Here is a 14694-nt window from a genome sequence, read left to right as displayed (position 1 = left end):
TTGCTCCCCCCTCTCCTTCCTCCATTTAGTACACAGTGTGGACGAACGATGAGGCGACTTCTTGGATTTTGCACTTTGTAGGAGTGGCATGAAAGCTGGAACACACAGAGGAATCCAAACATACAGCCTGAGACAAGATCCTTTCTGCAAAAAGACTACTTCCATGATGTTATAAAGCTCTACTGCCTGGATGTAAACAAGCACAGATGACAGACAACACTATATAAGGGGGCCTGGTTTGTCAGTATGTTGATATAGTAAATGGAGATAAAGTTAAACTGACATATAACCTCTCCACCAGAGCAATGAGGAACCAGTACAGGCATGAGGACGCTAACTGCTGAAATATGCACTTAAATGCATCAGTGTATTCTTCCACCTTTACCTCGCACCACAGATAGCCACAGATAGCCCCTCCTCTCGTACATGAACCCTCCTTTCAAAACGAGTAGTTAATCTCCCTCCTTACAGTCCTACTCCTCTCAATTCTCTACGTTCTTCTGTTTATCAACTTTATGATCCAATCCCGCGTTTACCATCAGCAGTTACAAGCTTTCACAGAGGTGAGCCGGGTTAACCTCAGGACAATGACTTGTTTAGTCAGCACCTATAATCCAATTCTCTTTCAGCCCTTAGCTTAAAGCTGGAGCGTTTTTATTGAGACACATAAAACCTGTACTGCCGCTGCTGCTGCTGCAAATAGGTAATATTATTACCCATAATTCACTTTTTGAAACCTGGAGAAAATAGGCTTAAGTGTATCGTAGGTAAGGTTACTCATTAACTGATACAGTTACAGTAAGAAGATCCTATTATAGACATGATCCTGTTTTACTGTGCCATATTATGTGTTGCTTGCCATGCTGTGATCTCTGAATGCAGTCATCTTTTGCTTTCTGTGTCCCTTCAAAGGCCATCTTTTATTTTAACTAACCATGTTGACACTGTAGAGCATTAGCGTCCTCTTTAAGAGGGTCCAGGTAGAAAATCCACATACATGAAGAAAGAGGCTCTTGCATGGACCCCTTAAGTGCTGTGCTCATCACATCCATGTCATGTTTAATTTCTCAGCAGTGTCGCCGAATGTAACGAGAGTTTTACTAAAAGCACTCGTCTTATTTTAGATTTTTAAACACTTACATACGAAGGAGGATTGTAGGAATAAACAGAGCTCCACATTCTGTGATTGAATCTTTCTCTGCATTGTGTCACCTCCAAAAGCTCATCGATCAATCTAACAAACCACATACGCTCAGATATCTCAAGTACCAGACTTTGCAGAGAGGGAAATGATTGTTAGACGGGATTTAGCACTCATCCAATAGTCGCTGCAAACATACACAAACATATGCACCTGCAGATTTCAAAGTCACACTGTATGCCTCCTCAAAAGCAACAAAACAGGAAGAAGATTCAATTTTAGTGACATGGAAACACTCCTTATAAACCTGGGATAATTAGGGGTGGGACAAAACAGTTTCTGAAGAGCCAATCAAAGGCTATCACTGTATTGCAAACAGAGTTAAAGAATGTAGAGACGGACAAAGAGGTGGAGCTGAGGCGGGCTGCTAGTCTCCACACAGCCACGCCCCTTTTATAACTCTTAATCGTAACCTCCAAGTGGACACTTGAGGGACTGCAGTTTTTGGCACCACCAAAGTTTGCAGCTTGATCCAATCTTATTGAAGGTTAGCTTGCAACTCCCACTTCTATTATCATACCTGCACATGGTGTGATGTCACCTGTTTGCAAACATCAAAATAAGGAAACAACTCACTTTTAATTACACGGAGACACACCAGTTACTGTAAGTCACTGTAGCTTTAATTTGCAGATACAAATGTTGTCTAGATATAATCTTGCATCCTAATATTACAAACTATTGATATGCACATCAGAAAAAAACAGCACCAATTGCTATATCTGTGAAATACCCGATGTAGGCTGACACATGAATAAGCATGTTTCTTAGTTTAAAGCTCCTGTGAGGAGTTTTTAGCTGGTGATGAAACACACTGAAGTGAATACTCATGACTCTTTATGACCTAAAGAAGCAAACACCATCAGTGAGAGGATTTATTGTTTATATGTAGTTATTTGTTTGCTAGTATCGCGTATCACAGGCTAGGCGTCAGACAAGATTCACTGTGAACTACATGTTAGAGAATCAAAAGAACGAGGGAACACAACTTAAGAAAAACAGCAAGGAGATAGATTTTCTCACTTTGTCCAGAGGGGGCGCCAAATCCCACATAACCTGAAAGTTCCCCACTGGAGCTTTAAAACCTGCCGTGTTGATGCTAATTTCTCAGACTTCTCTCATCCCAGCTTTGTGGTGGGTGTTTTAAACAAACCTCCTCACACTATCAGACAGTTCTCAGTACTCATTGTTTTGTATGTAGGAACATTATATTCAGCTGTATTCACACTACTGCTTCTTCCTCTTTCGTAGATGTTAAAAAAAGTTGATTTACTTGTTCAGAAAAAGTTTCTACTACATGCTTTCCCAGTAGATTTGAAGTACATCATAGATCTTGCTTTTCTTTAACAAAAGGTTAATATAGATGCTTTTTTTTGCTTTTGTACTAATTCAAAAAGTAGCAATGTTTCTTTAAAAGTAAACAAAACAGTTTTTTGTTTATGTGCATGCCTATTGTTTTGTATGTGGTATACTTGCATTTTCAGATTATTTTTTGTTTTTGTTTTTTTCCTTCTCACCTATCCACAATGCAATGCTGTCCCCCATGACGCACCTCTGCTTGCTGTTACCTGTATGTTAATACGCTTGAATCCCATTGGCCCACTGCCATCATGTGCTCGCTGCCTGCTAATTAAAGACTCAGTCGACTGCCAAAGCAATGAAGCGACCCCTCGAGGCAACTGTAGACCTGGTACTTTGACCTTTCACCTTTTGCTTTGCATGTAGCTTCTTTAATTGTACTGTAGCCACTCACAAAAATTTAAGTTGGCTCTTTTGTTTTTGTGAAGACACTTAAAAGTACAAATATTTATCATTTATGATCACCAGTAGCAACTGTTTATTGATTAACTTTACCGTAATGTTAAAATATAACTCTATTTACTGTAATGTGTTTGACTGCCTTGCTATGGTGTAGTTTCTCATTGTCTTTGTGATAGTTACAGCAGTTTTCATGTTTGCCTTTTGGAGCTGTGCATAGACAAATAACAGATTTACAAATATCACTCTTGTGTACGAATGCAGTTAAAATCTACTCTGTTTCTGTTGTGTGTTTTGGGATGGCAGGCATTCCCCCACGGCGTCCTCCAGCCCCTACCAAAGAGACCAGCACTCGAGAAGAGCAACGGAGCCAGCTCCCTGTTCAACCCCAGTGTTTTGCACTACCAGCAGGCGCTGGCCAACGCACAGCTCCAGCAGCCCGCTTTCTTTCCCACAGGTAAGAGCGCCCGATCGATGCGCGGATGCAAATAGAAGCATGAGGGCACACACACACGGACGCGGACACACACTCGCTGAATGTGTTCGGCTCACCTTCTCTCCATCACAGAGTCAGCGTTTTAGAGATGCATGAGCTAAAATTAGATTACCTCTCATCATCACTTACATCTGTGTATTTCTGTTACATCCCACTGACTGCATAAAGAGATGGACGGCACATCTGTACAGAAGTGAAGCCAAAATGAAATCATGATGTGCATTAATTCGTCGCACTGGGGATGATTTTGCAGGAGAGATCAGCTGCACTAACCAAAACTCACATTTACCCTGCCGATGACAACTGAAAGATGCGTCAGGTGCATTTATGCTTGGTGGTCAATCATTCCGTTAAACCCGAGTCTTAGCGACAAAAAAACAACACTTAGTCCTGAATGTTCTGCAGCCAGTCAGTAGGGGGAGCTCTTAATGTTTTGGCTTCACTTTGAGGGAGCTGCCCTGCCGTCCATCATTATATACAGTCTGTTGTTTGTGCTGATATTTGAGTCATTTTCCAACTTGTGCCATTTAAACTTTAATCCAGTGTCTACCCAGAATTAACACGTTACTGTGGCCCGGTTGAAGAGCAGGTGCTGTCTTAAATATGTCATCCAGAACAAGCCCTGTTGTCTCCATCACAAAGGCGCTTTAACTCTGTTTGATGTGTGTTTAATCCATCCTGACAGACATCTATATTAAAAAACAAAAATCACACTATAAAGGCAATTTCGTTCCAATTTCCCCAGATTAATCCAGGTCTCCTCCCTCATTCCCCCCCCTCAGACAGAACGCTGTCTCTCATAGAAACTAACAGCAGCTGAAGCGCCCTCAGGTTGCACGCCAAATGAGTTAACTGCAGCTAATACTGTCGCCTGTAGCCACACTGAGTCATCACTCGCTCGTCTGTCTACCTGCTCTTTTTGTTTCCCTGTGGTGTGAGACGCCCGAAAGCCCATCATCCCTCCCTCCCTCACTCACTCTGCATCTGTGTGTGGGAAGAAGCCCTGGGTTACAGTCGTGCTTGAAAATCATCTTTTAAACAACTTCCAGGAGTTAGATTTTCACACCTGTGCAGACTTAAACAGCAGGGACGGAGACATTTCACATTAGTAGTAATATTCATCTGTGTCTAAATACTCTAATGCAGCAAATCCTGCTCATCATCCGGTCCAGATCTGGATTAAAGCATGTGCACGCCATTGTACTGACTCTGCATGATGCTGCTGTTATACTCTTTAGTTTTGTTCAGATTTTCACATTTAACCCGGTTTAAACATAACGTATATGACGTGGACTGTCGTGTTTCAAAATAATAAACACTTGAATACAAATTACTGACTAGTCAACCAGACAGAGAGGTCTTATGTTATTAAAAGTTAAAATCAGCTGTACAGTGACATATTTTTATATTTTTCTGCAAGTCTCAGCTGAACGAGAGTTACGAAGCTGCTTTCGACTGAATTTTGGGTGCAGATCATGAAAGATGTCTTTGTGCACAGCAAGGAAACTGCTTCCCAGAAAGAGAGCGCTCAAATCCATCAGATGAGTGACATCACAGAGGAGGAACTTATAAGTAGTCCAGTACTCTTTGATTACCTCTTTGCAAATCTTCCCATTAAATTCATCACCCTGCGTGATCCTGATTTGCTTTATATGTGATGTACCCGCCTCGTGTTTATGGTCCATACTTCCTCTCTAATATCAAATTGGAAAAATGAGGAATGGATAATTGCGTTCATGACTGGCTGACACTGTAACAGCAGCATCTGGGCTTTTTTTGTCTTGTCTAACCTTGTTCTCCTCCCTCAATTAACCCGTTTATTTACTCCTCTCTCTCTCTCTCTCCCTCTCTGTCTCCCTCCCTCACCCTCTCTCTCTCTGTCTCTCTCTCTCTGCATGAACACAACAGGGTCAGTCTTGTGCATGACTCCTGCTAGCAGTCTTGGTAGGTCCTGACCTTCCCTTTGCTCTCTCACACACACTGTTTGTATGAAAGCGTGGGGGTGGAGGGGTTTTGAGGGAGGGAAGGGGGGGAGATCTGCAGCCCTTACAGGTGAGACAAAAGGTCATCGCTTCACCTCCTGTGGTGCTGATGAAAGTTTTTGAAATGTGCTTTAGACTGTTTTTGTGTAGCCTGAGATATGATATGATTCACATGTCCATTTTGTATCACCTGAAAGAGTTGTGACTCAGTTCTTGTTTCCCTGCTGACTCTCGCTAATGACTGTTTATAATGAAAGTAGTCGTGTGGTTAAAATACTGATCTGTTCTCAAGTTGTAGGATAGCCACTGTCTGTTTGCTGTGCTGTGATCAGGAAATTTAAATCAGTTTCCCAGAGAAATTATTTTCAGCGAGGACGCTGGAGATCTTTTCTTTGCTCCACAGGGATGGGAATTACAAAAAGTCATGAATACAAGGAATTCATTTTTCCTATTTTGGGCTGATAGGAACAAAACCCCAGAAGAGCTGTAACAGCTGCATCACTTCAGGACAAACATGCCCAATCAAAGAAGATGCTCTTTTTAAAATCAGAAACACTCATTCTCTCAAAGCTGCCGGACTCCATCTACCAAATCTGCAATTTTATTCCATAGAACATAGGAGTTGCAGTTCTACCTCTGCCTTGAAGGGTTAGCTTTTAGGGATTTCACCCAAAAGAACAAACCGATAGAAGCAAAGGTAGACCAGCAACTCCCATGTTCTGCAAGTTAAGCAAACTGTTGATGTAAAAGGAGTCTGGTGGCTTTCCGGTGAGTAATGTTTGACCTTGTTTGTCTGTTTCCTGAGTGGAGCTTTCTGTGATGATGTCAGACACGGGGAATAAAAGATCTGGTTCCAGGAAAAGAGAAGTTGCAGCCGTCACAGCTCGTCTGTGTTTTTAATCTGTTCATCGTTTAGACCCTGAAATATTTACGATTACAGGTCCATGTTTTTGCATATCAGCCTTGTTGTTTTGCATCTTCCTGCTGTTCAGCTTGTTCTGGAAAAACAAATTCCCATCCCTGCTGCCAAAAACGTCACTGAGTCATTGTAATTGGTGTCTTGTGCTCGTCAACTTCTCTGGGAAAAACAGCAAACTGATTTTCCGTATAAATTTCCTTATTTGTGATTGTAATCAGCCTCTCTCCTCTTGTTTTTTTGTTTCTTATTTTTTCTCCCATGCTCTCTTTTTTCTTTCTTTCTTCCTGTCCTCCTTTGCTTTGCATTGTGAATGGTTGCATGCCATCTGCCGGTGTAACCCTAACGATGGCTTGCTGGCTCTCTGTAACATCCGCCACCACTTCTACCACCACCACCACCACCTCCACCACCTCCACCACCATCACCATCATCTACAACAACAACAAACGATGCCGTCGACAACACACACTTACACGCATCACAACGAATGCCATGGTTCCCATAACGCTCCACCTACCTGTCCATTGCTACCACTTCCCTCCCCCCCTCCTCCCTCTCCCCTTCTCCCCACCCTCCAAAACAAAGTCCCAATGATGTACAGTGCTACGCCTGCTACTGTCTCTGCAGCAACAACTCCTGCCACAAGTGTCCCCTACGCAGCAACAGCACCAGCCAATCAGGTTTGCTCCTTTTAAAGCTTTCTTTCATCAGTCCCCGGAGCTCTGAATAAGTGCTGCCATCTAATAGGGAGCTGCAATAACCTGCAGCTGAGCCTGAGCCCCTCCCCGTGCATCCCTCCGCCTGCACTGGGCGCACTCACACCGGCGTTAAAGCCTGTGAGTGGGTGTTGTACAAAGGGGTGGAGAACTCCCAGAAAGCACTTCTTCAGAGCTCCCACATTTGCAAAGTAGTAGTTGTGTTGTGTTGCACTACTTCCTGGTTTTGTTCTGCATGTTTCTGTTTTAAGTTTTATTTTCCACTTCTTCTTGTTGTCGTCAAAAAAGCCTCTCCATCTGCAGCAGGGGGCGTCATTCGTACCGCTTATGTGCTATGCAAACACATCAAGCTACTTATGTCTTAACAGCTGACATGTTGGGTTTTTTTTTCCCCCTCCTCGTTTCACCTCTTTACCTTCACCTGGTTTTGAGATAAGAGGGGGAATAAATCAAGAGAGGAAACGGTTACGGGCCACGCTTGTCAGGGCGAGACAGACGCAAGAGAAATGATCACAGACGCCGTCTAAAAATGGCCCCCTCTGATCGGCGGCTCTCCTGTTGCTGCGTGTCAGCAGGAGCCGGGGAAGCAGGGCCAGCTTTCTGAATGCCGGAGTGACGCACATGTGCACCCGTTTTAAACCTGGAAACTTCAACACAATGCTGGCACGCCGGCCTCCTGCAGCTGGCAATCATTTACCAGTGGTTAAGAGCAGAGGTGCTTTGAGGACACGCAGATGAGAAGTGTTACACAGGTCTATGTGTTGTGTAACGGGAAAACAAAGCAAAGTGGGAGGACGGTCAAGACCCACGTGTATAGATTTCCTGAGATGTGTTCCTTTTTTTGCAAAGAAATGTATGGAGGAGAAACATATCTTTTTTTACCACTCGGGTGTTTTTATCGCCTTGATATCGAGAAGCTAAATCAGTTTATCGGAATCTAAAACAAAACAGCAACCTATTTCCCGTCTGGAGTGAAAATAAAAAGCAGGTGTCATGCTAGAGAATGAAAAAAAAAGCAGCTTCAGTCTGAGAGAAACTCCTCCAAGATTCTCCCCTGATTTAGTTCCCGGGTACCTCGTGCTTTATTGCCCCCTCTCAGGCCAGCCGTGCGTTCACTTCCCGTGAGTCACCGTCTCTTCCTGTAATTGGCATGCAGCAGCAGTAGCAGCAGGAAGCAGAGCTGCTCTTTAAAGATGCATGTGGGACAAGGAGCTGGAGAAACACTGACGTCAGCCCTTCGCTGTCTGTCTCCTGCTGCCCTCCCTCCCTTGCTCGCTCCCTCCTCGCTCTGCTTAAAGATCACGGTTAAGGTCTGATCACCTGACGTCCTGCATACAAACACAAACCTCCTTTTAGTGATTTTTTTAGAGGCACATGTTGTTGACGTCACTGTTTTCCCTTGCAAGTCATGACTCTGCTATTTTGTCCTCTCTTATTTCAGCCGCATAGCAACAGAAGTTCACGAGACATTTACACCTGGTACGCACATGTGTACAAAGAACTCACATGAGGAGATATTTTTTGTAGTCTGAAGGATGTTTTTGTAGTTTTTGCTCCACACAAACGATATGTTGCGTCATACGGTTGAGTTAAAGCAGTTTTTTTGGACTTGCTTTCCTTGCAGTGGTTGTTTCGCATTTGCAGATGAACACAAAAACCCCAGAGGGGGTTTGTAATTATTAAAAACAATATTTTAAACCTTTGCTGCGGCTCTAAGATGATCATAGCGACATCAGTGAGCATGCACGCTGCAGCTTCTTGAGCTAAAAGGTGAAAACAGTGCATGATGAGCGCGTTTATAACCTCCGAATTAAAGGAAGCTGCATAAATAGTGAAGGATACGAATGCAAAGAGGGACATAAAGTTGCAGATGCATTAAATTGTTCCAGCTCCTCGTAGTGTGATGTTGTAGCGCCCTCTGCTGTCCAAATCAGGCGTTACATGTCAGACCTTTCAGTCTGCATGTGCTCATTCTGGCTGCAACAGATCTGAGGATGAGATGAAGCAGAATTAGAGACAGCTGGAGGAAAACTTCTCTCATCACAGTCATCCAGATTAACTCAGCAGGTCACAAAGACGTAATGCAATTAGACGGATAATCTGATATTAATCTGGGAGAGATTAAGATTCTGTAACTCACACTTTCTGCCGTCCTCCTAGAGACAATCTGCCCAAACTCTATCACATGCGAGCAGTCCTTCTCCTCCAGTGTTTTTTTTACCCCACCTGCCGTACCAGACGGGTGGGGTTTACCGCCCTGTCTGGCTGATCCCACCCATCTGCCACTCGGTTATATATTTCCCAACACGGGCTGTTCCTCTCCGCCCGTGCACATCACACTCCCTCTCCCTCCGCGGCGACCTCCTGTGATGTGTGGTGTGACCCGTGGCTTCTGTCCTGTGCTGGCTGTCTGTTGTTTATTAACAAACACCGTGCAGCAGCAGCAGCAGCTTTGTTCAGCGGTGTCCACATGATGGCAGCCTGAAGCTCTTCTACCTGTCCCCCTACACACATCATCAATCTCTCCTTCTCCTTCTTTTTCTTTTCTTTCTTCTCTTTCTTTCTTTGTCATGTGTCGATGAGTCTCGCCTCTTAAAGAGAGAGGTGGTCAGAGCTGGGTCAAATGCTATTTGCTCATAAGAAGAAGTTTTTACTGTCATGTGCATGCAAAACCATCACCAGAACTCAAAAGATAAGGCAGGAAATCACTATTAATTAATGAAAAAGAGCAAAGTCTGTGCCATGTTTGTGCAGAAATCCTTTAATGAAGCTGCAAAATAAGCAGGCTTTGCTTTTATGCTCCAAACCAAACATTGTGATATTGCTGCATTCAGAAACTTTAAGTTATCTCCTAACTTTCTGTCCTTTTTGTGAGTTAGCTGCTAACTGTCAGTGGGTTGCACACTTAAAATGTCCAAAAGACTTCCAAAAGACAAAATAACATGGACCTACCACTCCGTCTTCATCCCTTTCATATAAAGTGCTAAAGCAGGACAAAAGCACAACACGCCTGTGTCAAAGAGGCCGTTTTCTCGCCATTCTGGGCCAGAGTTAAAGGTCTCAGGATGCTAAAACAAAGTACAAACATGTAGTCCAACCACGTCTGAGAGCGAGAGTGTTTCTACTTGTTCCAAATAGCCACACACTCATGAATGTTGTGTGAAAAGCCTCCTCTTGGCTGCAGCCCCACTAGCTTCTCGATCTCTCTCCAAAAGCTCTGCCTTTGTAGTCTCACACCTGCGTTTTCAGTCTGATTTAGCTGTAGTTTGTTTTCTTCCCTCTATAACTGAACAGATGGGCCCTAACTGGGATGCAGACTTAGAGAAAATGGTCTGGTTACACAAAATTCTACAGTTTGCAGGACACAGCCTCGATCTGACCCAGTAAAAGTTATGCTCTGAAACGTTCAGCTTCTGTAGACACTCGTGAAATACCTCAGACCAGATTATCAACAAAGTGAGCTGCAGTGTTGATATTTAAGTAACACTTTCCTCCTGTGTTTACTTCATCTCTCCTTACACAGATACATGTATCCTTTGAAAGATGCAAATGTGTACTTAAAGACGCTCTTGGTATTTTGATTTTTCTGCGTCTGCAAAGAAACAGAAGAGTAAACTTTCAGGACACAAACTCGCACGATGCTTCTGACCAGAGCGCATAAAACTATTTGTTTGAAAACATCCAAAGAGGAGTGAAAATTCTGACTCTTCATATTTTACCTTTAAAGAAGCAAAGAGAGGAAATAGTGTTTGACCCAGATCTTACTGAGACCTGATTCACAAAGCAGCACTTCTACTGTATGTCGTTTAATCTTGTACATGTTTTTATAATTCAACACAGTTAAATTTTCATGCCGTGGTGATGCATATTTTGTGAAGTCTATACACTGAGGTAAATGAAGCTTCTATCTCTGAGACAAACTAATGAACCTCTCCTTTGTTTCCTTCTCTTTGTTTCTCCTTTCTGCAGATCATCCTGAAGTAAGTGTCAGGAAGGGAACAGTGTGTCACGAAGCTGCACTAGGAAACCCAAAACAGTCCCTGTGTAAATACTACCTGACCTCTTCCATTGAGGTCCAGCAACCTGCATGCTAAGAGTGTAACACTTCAATTTAACCATAAGAACTGCAGTGCCGGTGAAACACACACACACACACACACACACACAGAAAAAAGATATATACTATATGTATTGCTAGAAAAACTATTAACATGAAAAAGTCAAAAATATTCTTATGTATAGGACGACATACATAGCGAACACACTATAGAGGTCATTTTAACAACCCAAAGTACCGTGAATCCCCTCTTTCATATTTATTCTGCTGCACAATGTTCATCCTTTGGTTTAGAAACACGACGCCTGATCGGCACTGTATTAAAATATAGTGCTCAAGTGGACAAACAGGAAGTCACAGAAACACCCGTGCACAACCACACTCGGCGCTCACAGGAACCTTTTTGTCTTGCATTTTTTTGCTTCTCTCTCTACAAAAGTTGAATGTCCTTGGGGCAGACAGGCTCATGTTTTCTTAATGTGACTCGCCCCTGAGAGGGGAGGGTACCTCCGTGACCCTCATCTGCCCCTGATGCTGTTAAGATGCCATGATGAAGCTTTTCCTCCCCCTCCTCTCTCCGGAAACACCTTGCCAAAGCTCGGAAGAGGTCGGTGGGATCAACCCGCCAGAAAAAAAAACAAAAAACGCCACATGTCGACGCCCTGATACATTTTTTCCTCCTTTGCCATCGCGAAAGCTGCTCAGAACGAACCCTTTATTTGTTCTACTGAAGATTGTGCACGGATTTTGCATGTAGTCTGGTCTGGGGGAGAAAGTGCCCGGATAGTCATTACCAGAAAAAAGCCTAAAGGCTCAAGTCTGTGCCAAGGGCTTCTTAAAGCTTGAGGTTTCGTTCCAGACATACCAAGCCTTGTGTGTGTGCGTGCATGTGTTCGTATCTGGAGACTGATGGTCTGCCGGCAGACTGGGACTTGAAGCGAGGTCCAGCAGGTGACGACAACACCAGAGGAGGGTTTTTGGGGGGGGGGGGTCTGGGTCTGGGGTAAGGGACTTAAGTGCTAAGACTTATTAAAATGAAAAATATAAAAAAAACGGTGCATTTGACGACGTTCGTCAAGCAAAAGATGACTTGAACTTCGACTGGAGGGCTATCTGTGACCGTCGGTTGTCCTGTCCAACCCTACTATCACCGATAATCCTGTTCCATTTTAGAAAAAACTGTAGAAGTGCCTAAAAAATGCTCATCGACAACACACACACACATCCGCTTAAAAGCCGCCGACTCGGCACACAGGTTGTCGGAAGCCGCGTGGACTTTTTCGGGGACATCACAGAAACATTACTCTTCGTTTTAAAACATCACAAGTGACTTTATCCTAAAAGAAGTTAAAGAAACGACAAATCAAAAATAGCTTTGTAGAATGTTTGGTGACTTTCACGGTGTACCATCGTTTCTTACCACGGGGTTTTTGAGTAGTTTACATGAGGAACGTGAGTGAGAAAAAACAATGTATTGTAAAACTGTGTAATGTATGTGAAGTGTCTCTTATTTTGAGAGTTTATATTCACGGTTCTAGAAATGTATTCAAAGTTATTTAAAAATTTGTGTTGTGTCTATTATCAAGGTATGTTTGAACCCCCCTCCACCACATCCGCCACCTCCACCTCCACCTCCACCCGAACAATCATCACCGCCAAGATCCGAATTTGGACTCCTCTGTTTCCTGACTTTAGCGTGTTAACTCATGAGACTAAATCTTACTTTACAACACTTCTGATGTATTTTCATGGTGCTTGATTAACATGACAATCCACAATCATACCTTCAAAACGAGACTCTGGTTTCACCCACCCTGATCGTCTGCACACGTTATGATTTGTTTGTTAATATTCGTGGACGGTGGTAAAGTTCTATTTTGTTGTAATTTATCTTATGTTACTCTTGGTCAAATTTTAGTCAAAAACAATGTTGTTAACTATTCTATTTTGAAATGAATGTAATTTATTGAGCTGTGCTACATTCTGCACGGTTGGTCATTTCAAGGTCTAACCTGTCAGGTCAGCGAATGAGAAGTCGCACACGTCTCTAGGCGGGGGGCGGGGCTTAAAAGTCAACCCGCCGACCATCGGAAAGCTACTGGATCTCTTGCCTTCTCATGGATAAAACGATCACGGCGTTGCAGTAATGAGCATAGTTATAGAGTTGCTTGTGTTGTTGGGACAAAATGTTTATTGTATAGATGACATTTTACCAAAAAAAGAGAAGAAAATTCAAAAAAGATGTACTTTTCACTCTAGTATGATAGTATTTCATAACAATATTAAGTTGTTGCTGTGGCAGCCAAATGTTGCGATTACTAAAGTTGGGTATTTTTGTAAATGACATTGTTAAGTTTGTTTCATTTTGCTAGAACACTGTACACAAGGTAGATTGTAAAGAACATTTCTTATTCCTCACTGAGATTACGACAACGACCTAATATTTTCATTAGCAAATAACAGCCTCTGTAGTGCTGTGACTGTAACACTTATAGATTTAAAGTCATCAATGTTGCATAGATTATATATAAATATGAATATATATATAAGATCTAAATAATCTATAAATTAATAAGGTGAGATGTACAACTCCTCCCCAGACAAAGGACCTTTAGGTTCCACATTGAGGCATTTTATTGGTATGTATCACTAGAGTTAAGATTGCACTTTTTACATTGTTTCAGATGTGATCAGGTTTTATTTCCCCCGATAGATCGATTAAATCAAAAACGAGAACTCGACTTGTTGCATGAGAATGTTGATAAAGGAGTACACACTCATTCGGTGACCCACAATGCCCTTGTGTACGGCCTCCTCTTGAAATGTAATGTTTTGTTTTCTTTTGAGAAATGTGTCGGCAATGATTGACTGATGGTTCAAAAAAAAAAAAGAAAAGAAGTGAGCACTTTCTGAGCAGTTGGTCGACTGATCAGACTCAGCTTATCCAAAACACTTTGCCTTATCTTGAGTCCATCGTGCTTAAGGTTTTATGTTCGTAGGAGCTCTTTTACCCGAGGCGTCATCTCAAAGCCAGTCTCGGTTTCATTTCAAATATCTTTATATTGAACTTTTTAAGGTTTGTGCACATCAGAAGGCCAAACGATCAGTCATGTTTCTCCACCTCTCCTCTCCTGAATCTTGTAGCGTGCTCTCTTTGGGTAATCCTCAGCTTTAGCCAGGAGATGGCGCTACACTGGAGACTGCAGGTTAGGAAGCATGACTGCCTGTGCCATCATTTTTTCGCAGTGTACCCTAACAACAAAGTAAATTGACAAGAAGACCCTCATTGGATTTATAGTTTCAATGTAATCATTTTTAAATGTATTCTTTTGCATATATTTTGTGCTATTTTATGTTTCTATAGTCAGATGTTTCTTTGGTTCCAGCAGGATAGTGTAAAATCTATTGAAAGAAAGAAATAAAGAAAATCAAATGACTAATGTTGGGCTGGATTTCTTCTTAATGTCGTGTAAAAGTGCGTCTTCTGGGATTATAAAAGAGACTAAACATCCTCTGACTTTTAACGCCTTTGCTCCCTCAGAGACCCCCTTGTGTGTCCACTTTT

General features: G+C 42.6%; 1 protein-coding gene across 22 annotated transcripts in view; it reads left to right on the top strand.

Annotated features, from left to right (window-relative positions):
• mbnl2 (muscleblind-like splicing regulator 2) overlaps window positions 1–14694 on the top strand; it is a 68476-nt gene that overhangs the window by 53096 nt on the left and 686 nt on the right. For 7 of the 22 annotated variants that reach the window (XM_034677381.1, XM_034677380.1, XM_034677379.1 and 4 more), the window contains 5 exons: window positions 2838–2891; window positions 3257–3416; window positions 5364–5399; window positions 11042–11052; window positions 12716–12861. In XM_034677381.1, the coding sequence (XP_034533272.1) occupies window positions 2838–2891; window positions 3257–3416; window positions 5364–5399; window positions 11042–11052; window positions 12716–12832 (378 nt within the window). In that variant the 3' untranslated portion in view covers window positions 12833–12861. Of the gene's footprint in view, window positions 1–2837; window positions 2892–3256; window positions 3417–5363; window positions 5400–6941; window positions 7037–11041; window positions 13471–14694 lie in introns of those variants that run through there. The other 15 variants (XM_034677398.1, XM_034677399.1, XM_034677388.1 and 12 more) reach the window with 14 other exon arrangements.

This window comes from Notolabrus celidotus, chromosome 24 (genome assembly GCF_009762535.1).
Source record: "Notolabrus celidotus isolate fNotCel1 chromosome 24, fNotCel1.pri, whole genome shotgun sequence".
Classification (NCBI taxonomy): Eukaryota; Metazoa; Chordata; class Actinopteri; order Labriformes; family Labridae; genus Notolabrus; species Notolabrus celidotus.
Note: the sequence above shows the minus strand (reverse complement) of the source record. Positions and strands in the feature narration are given on the sequence as shown.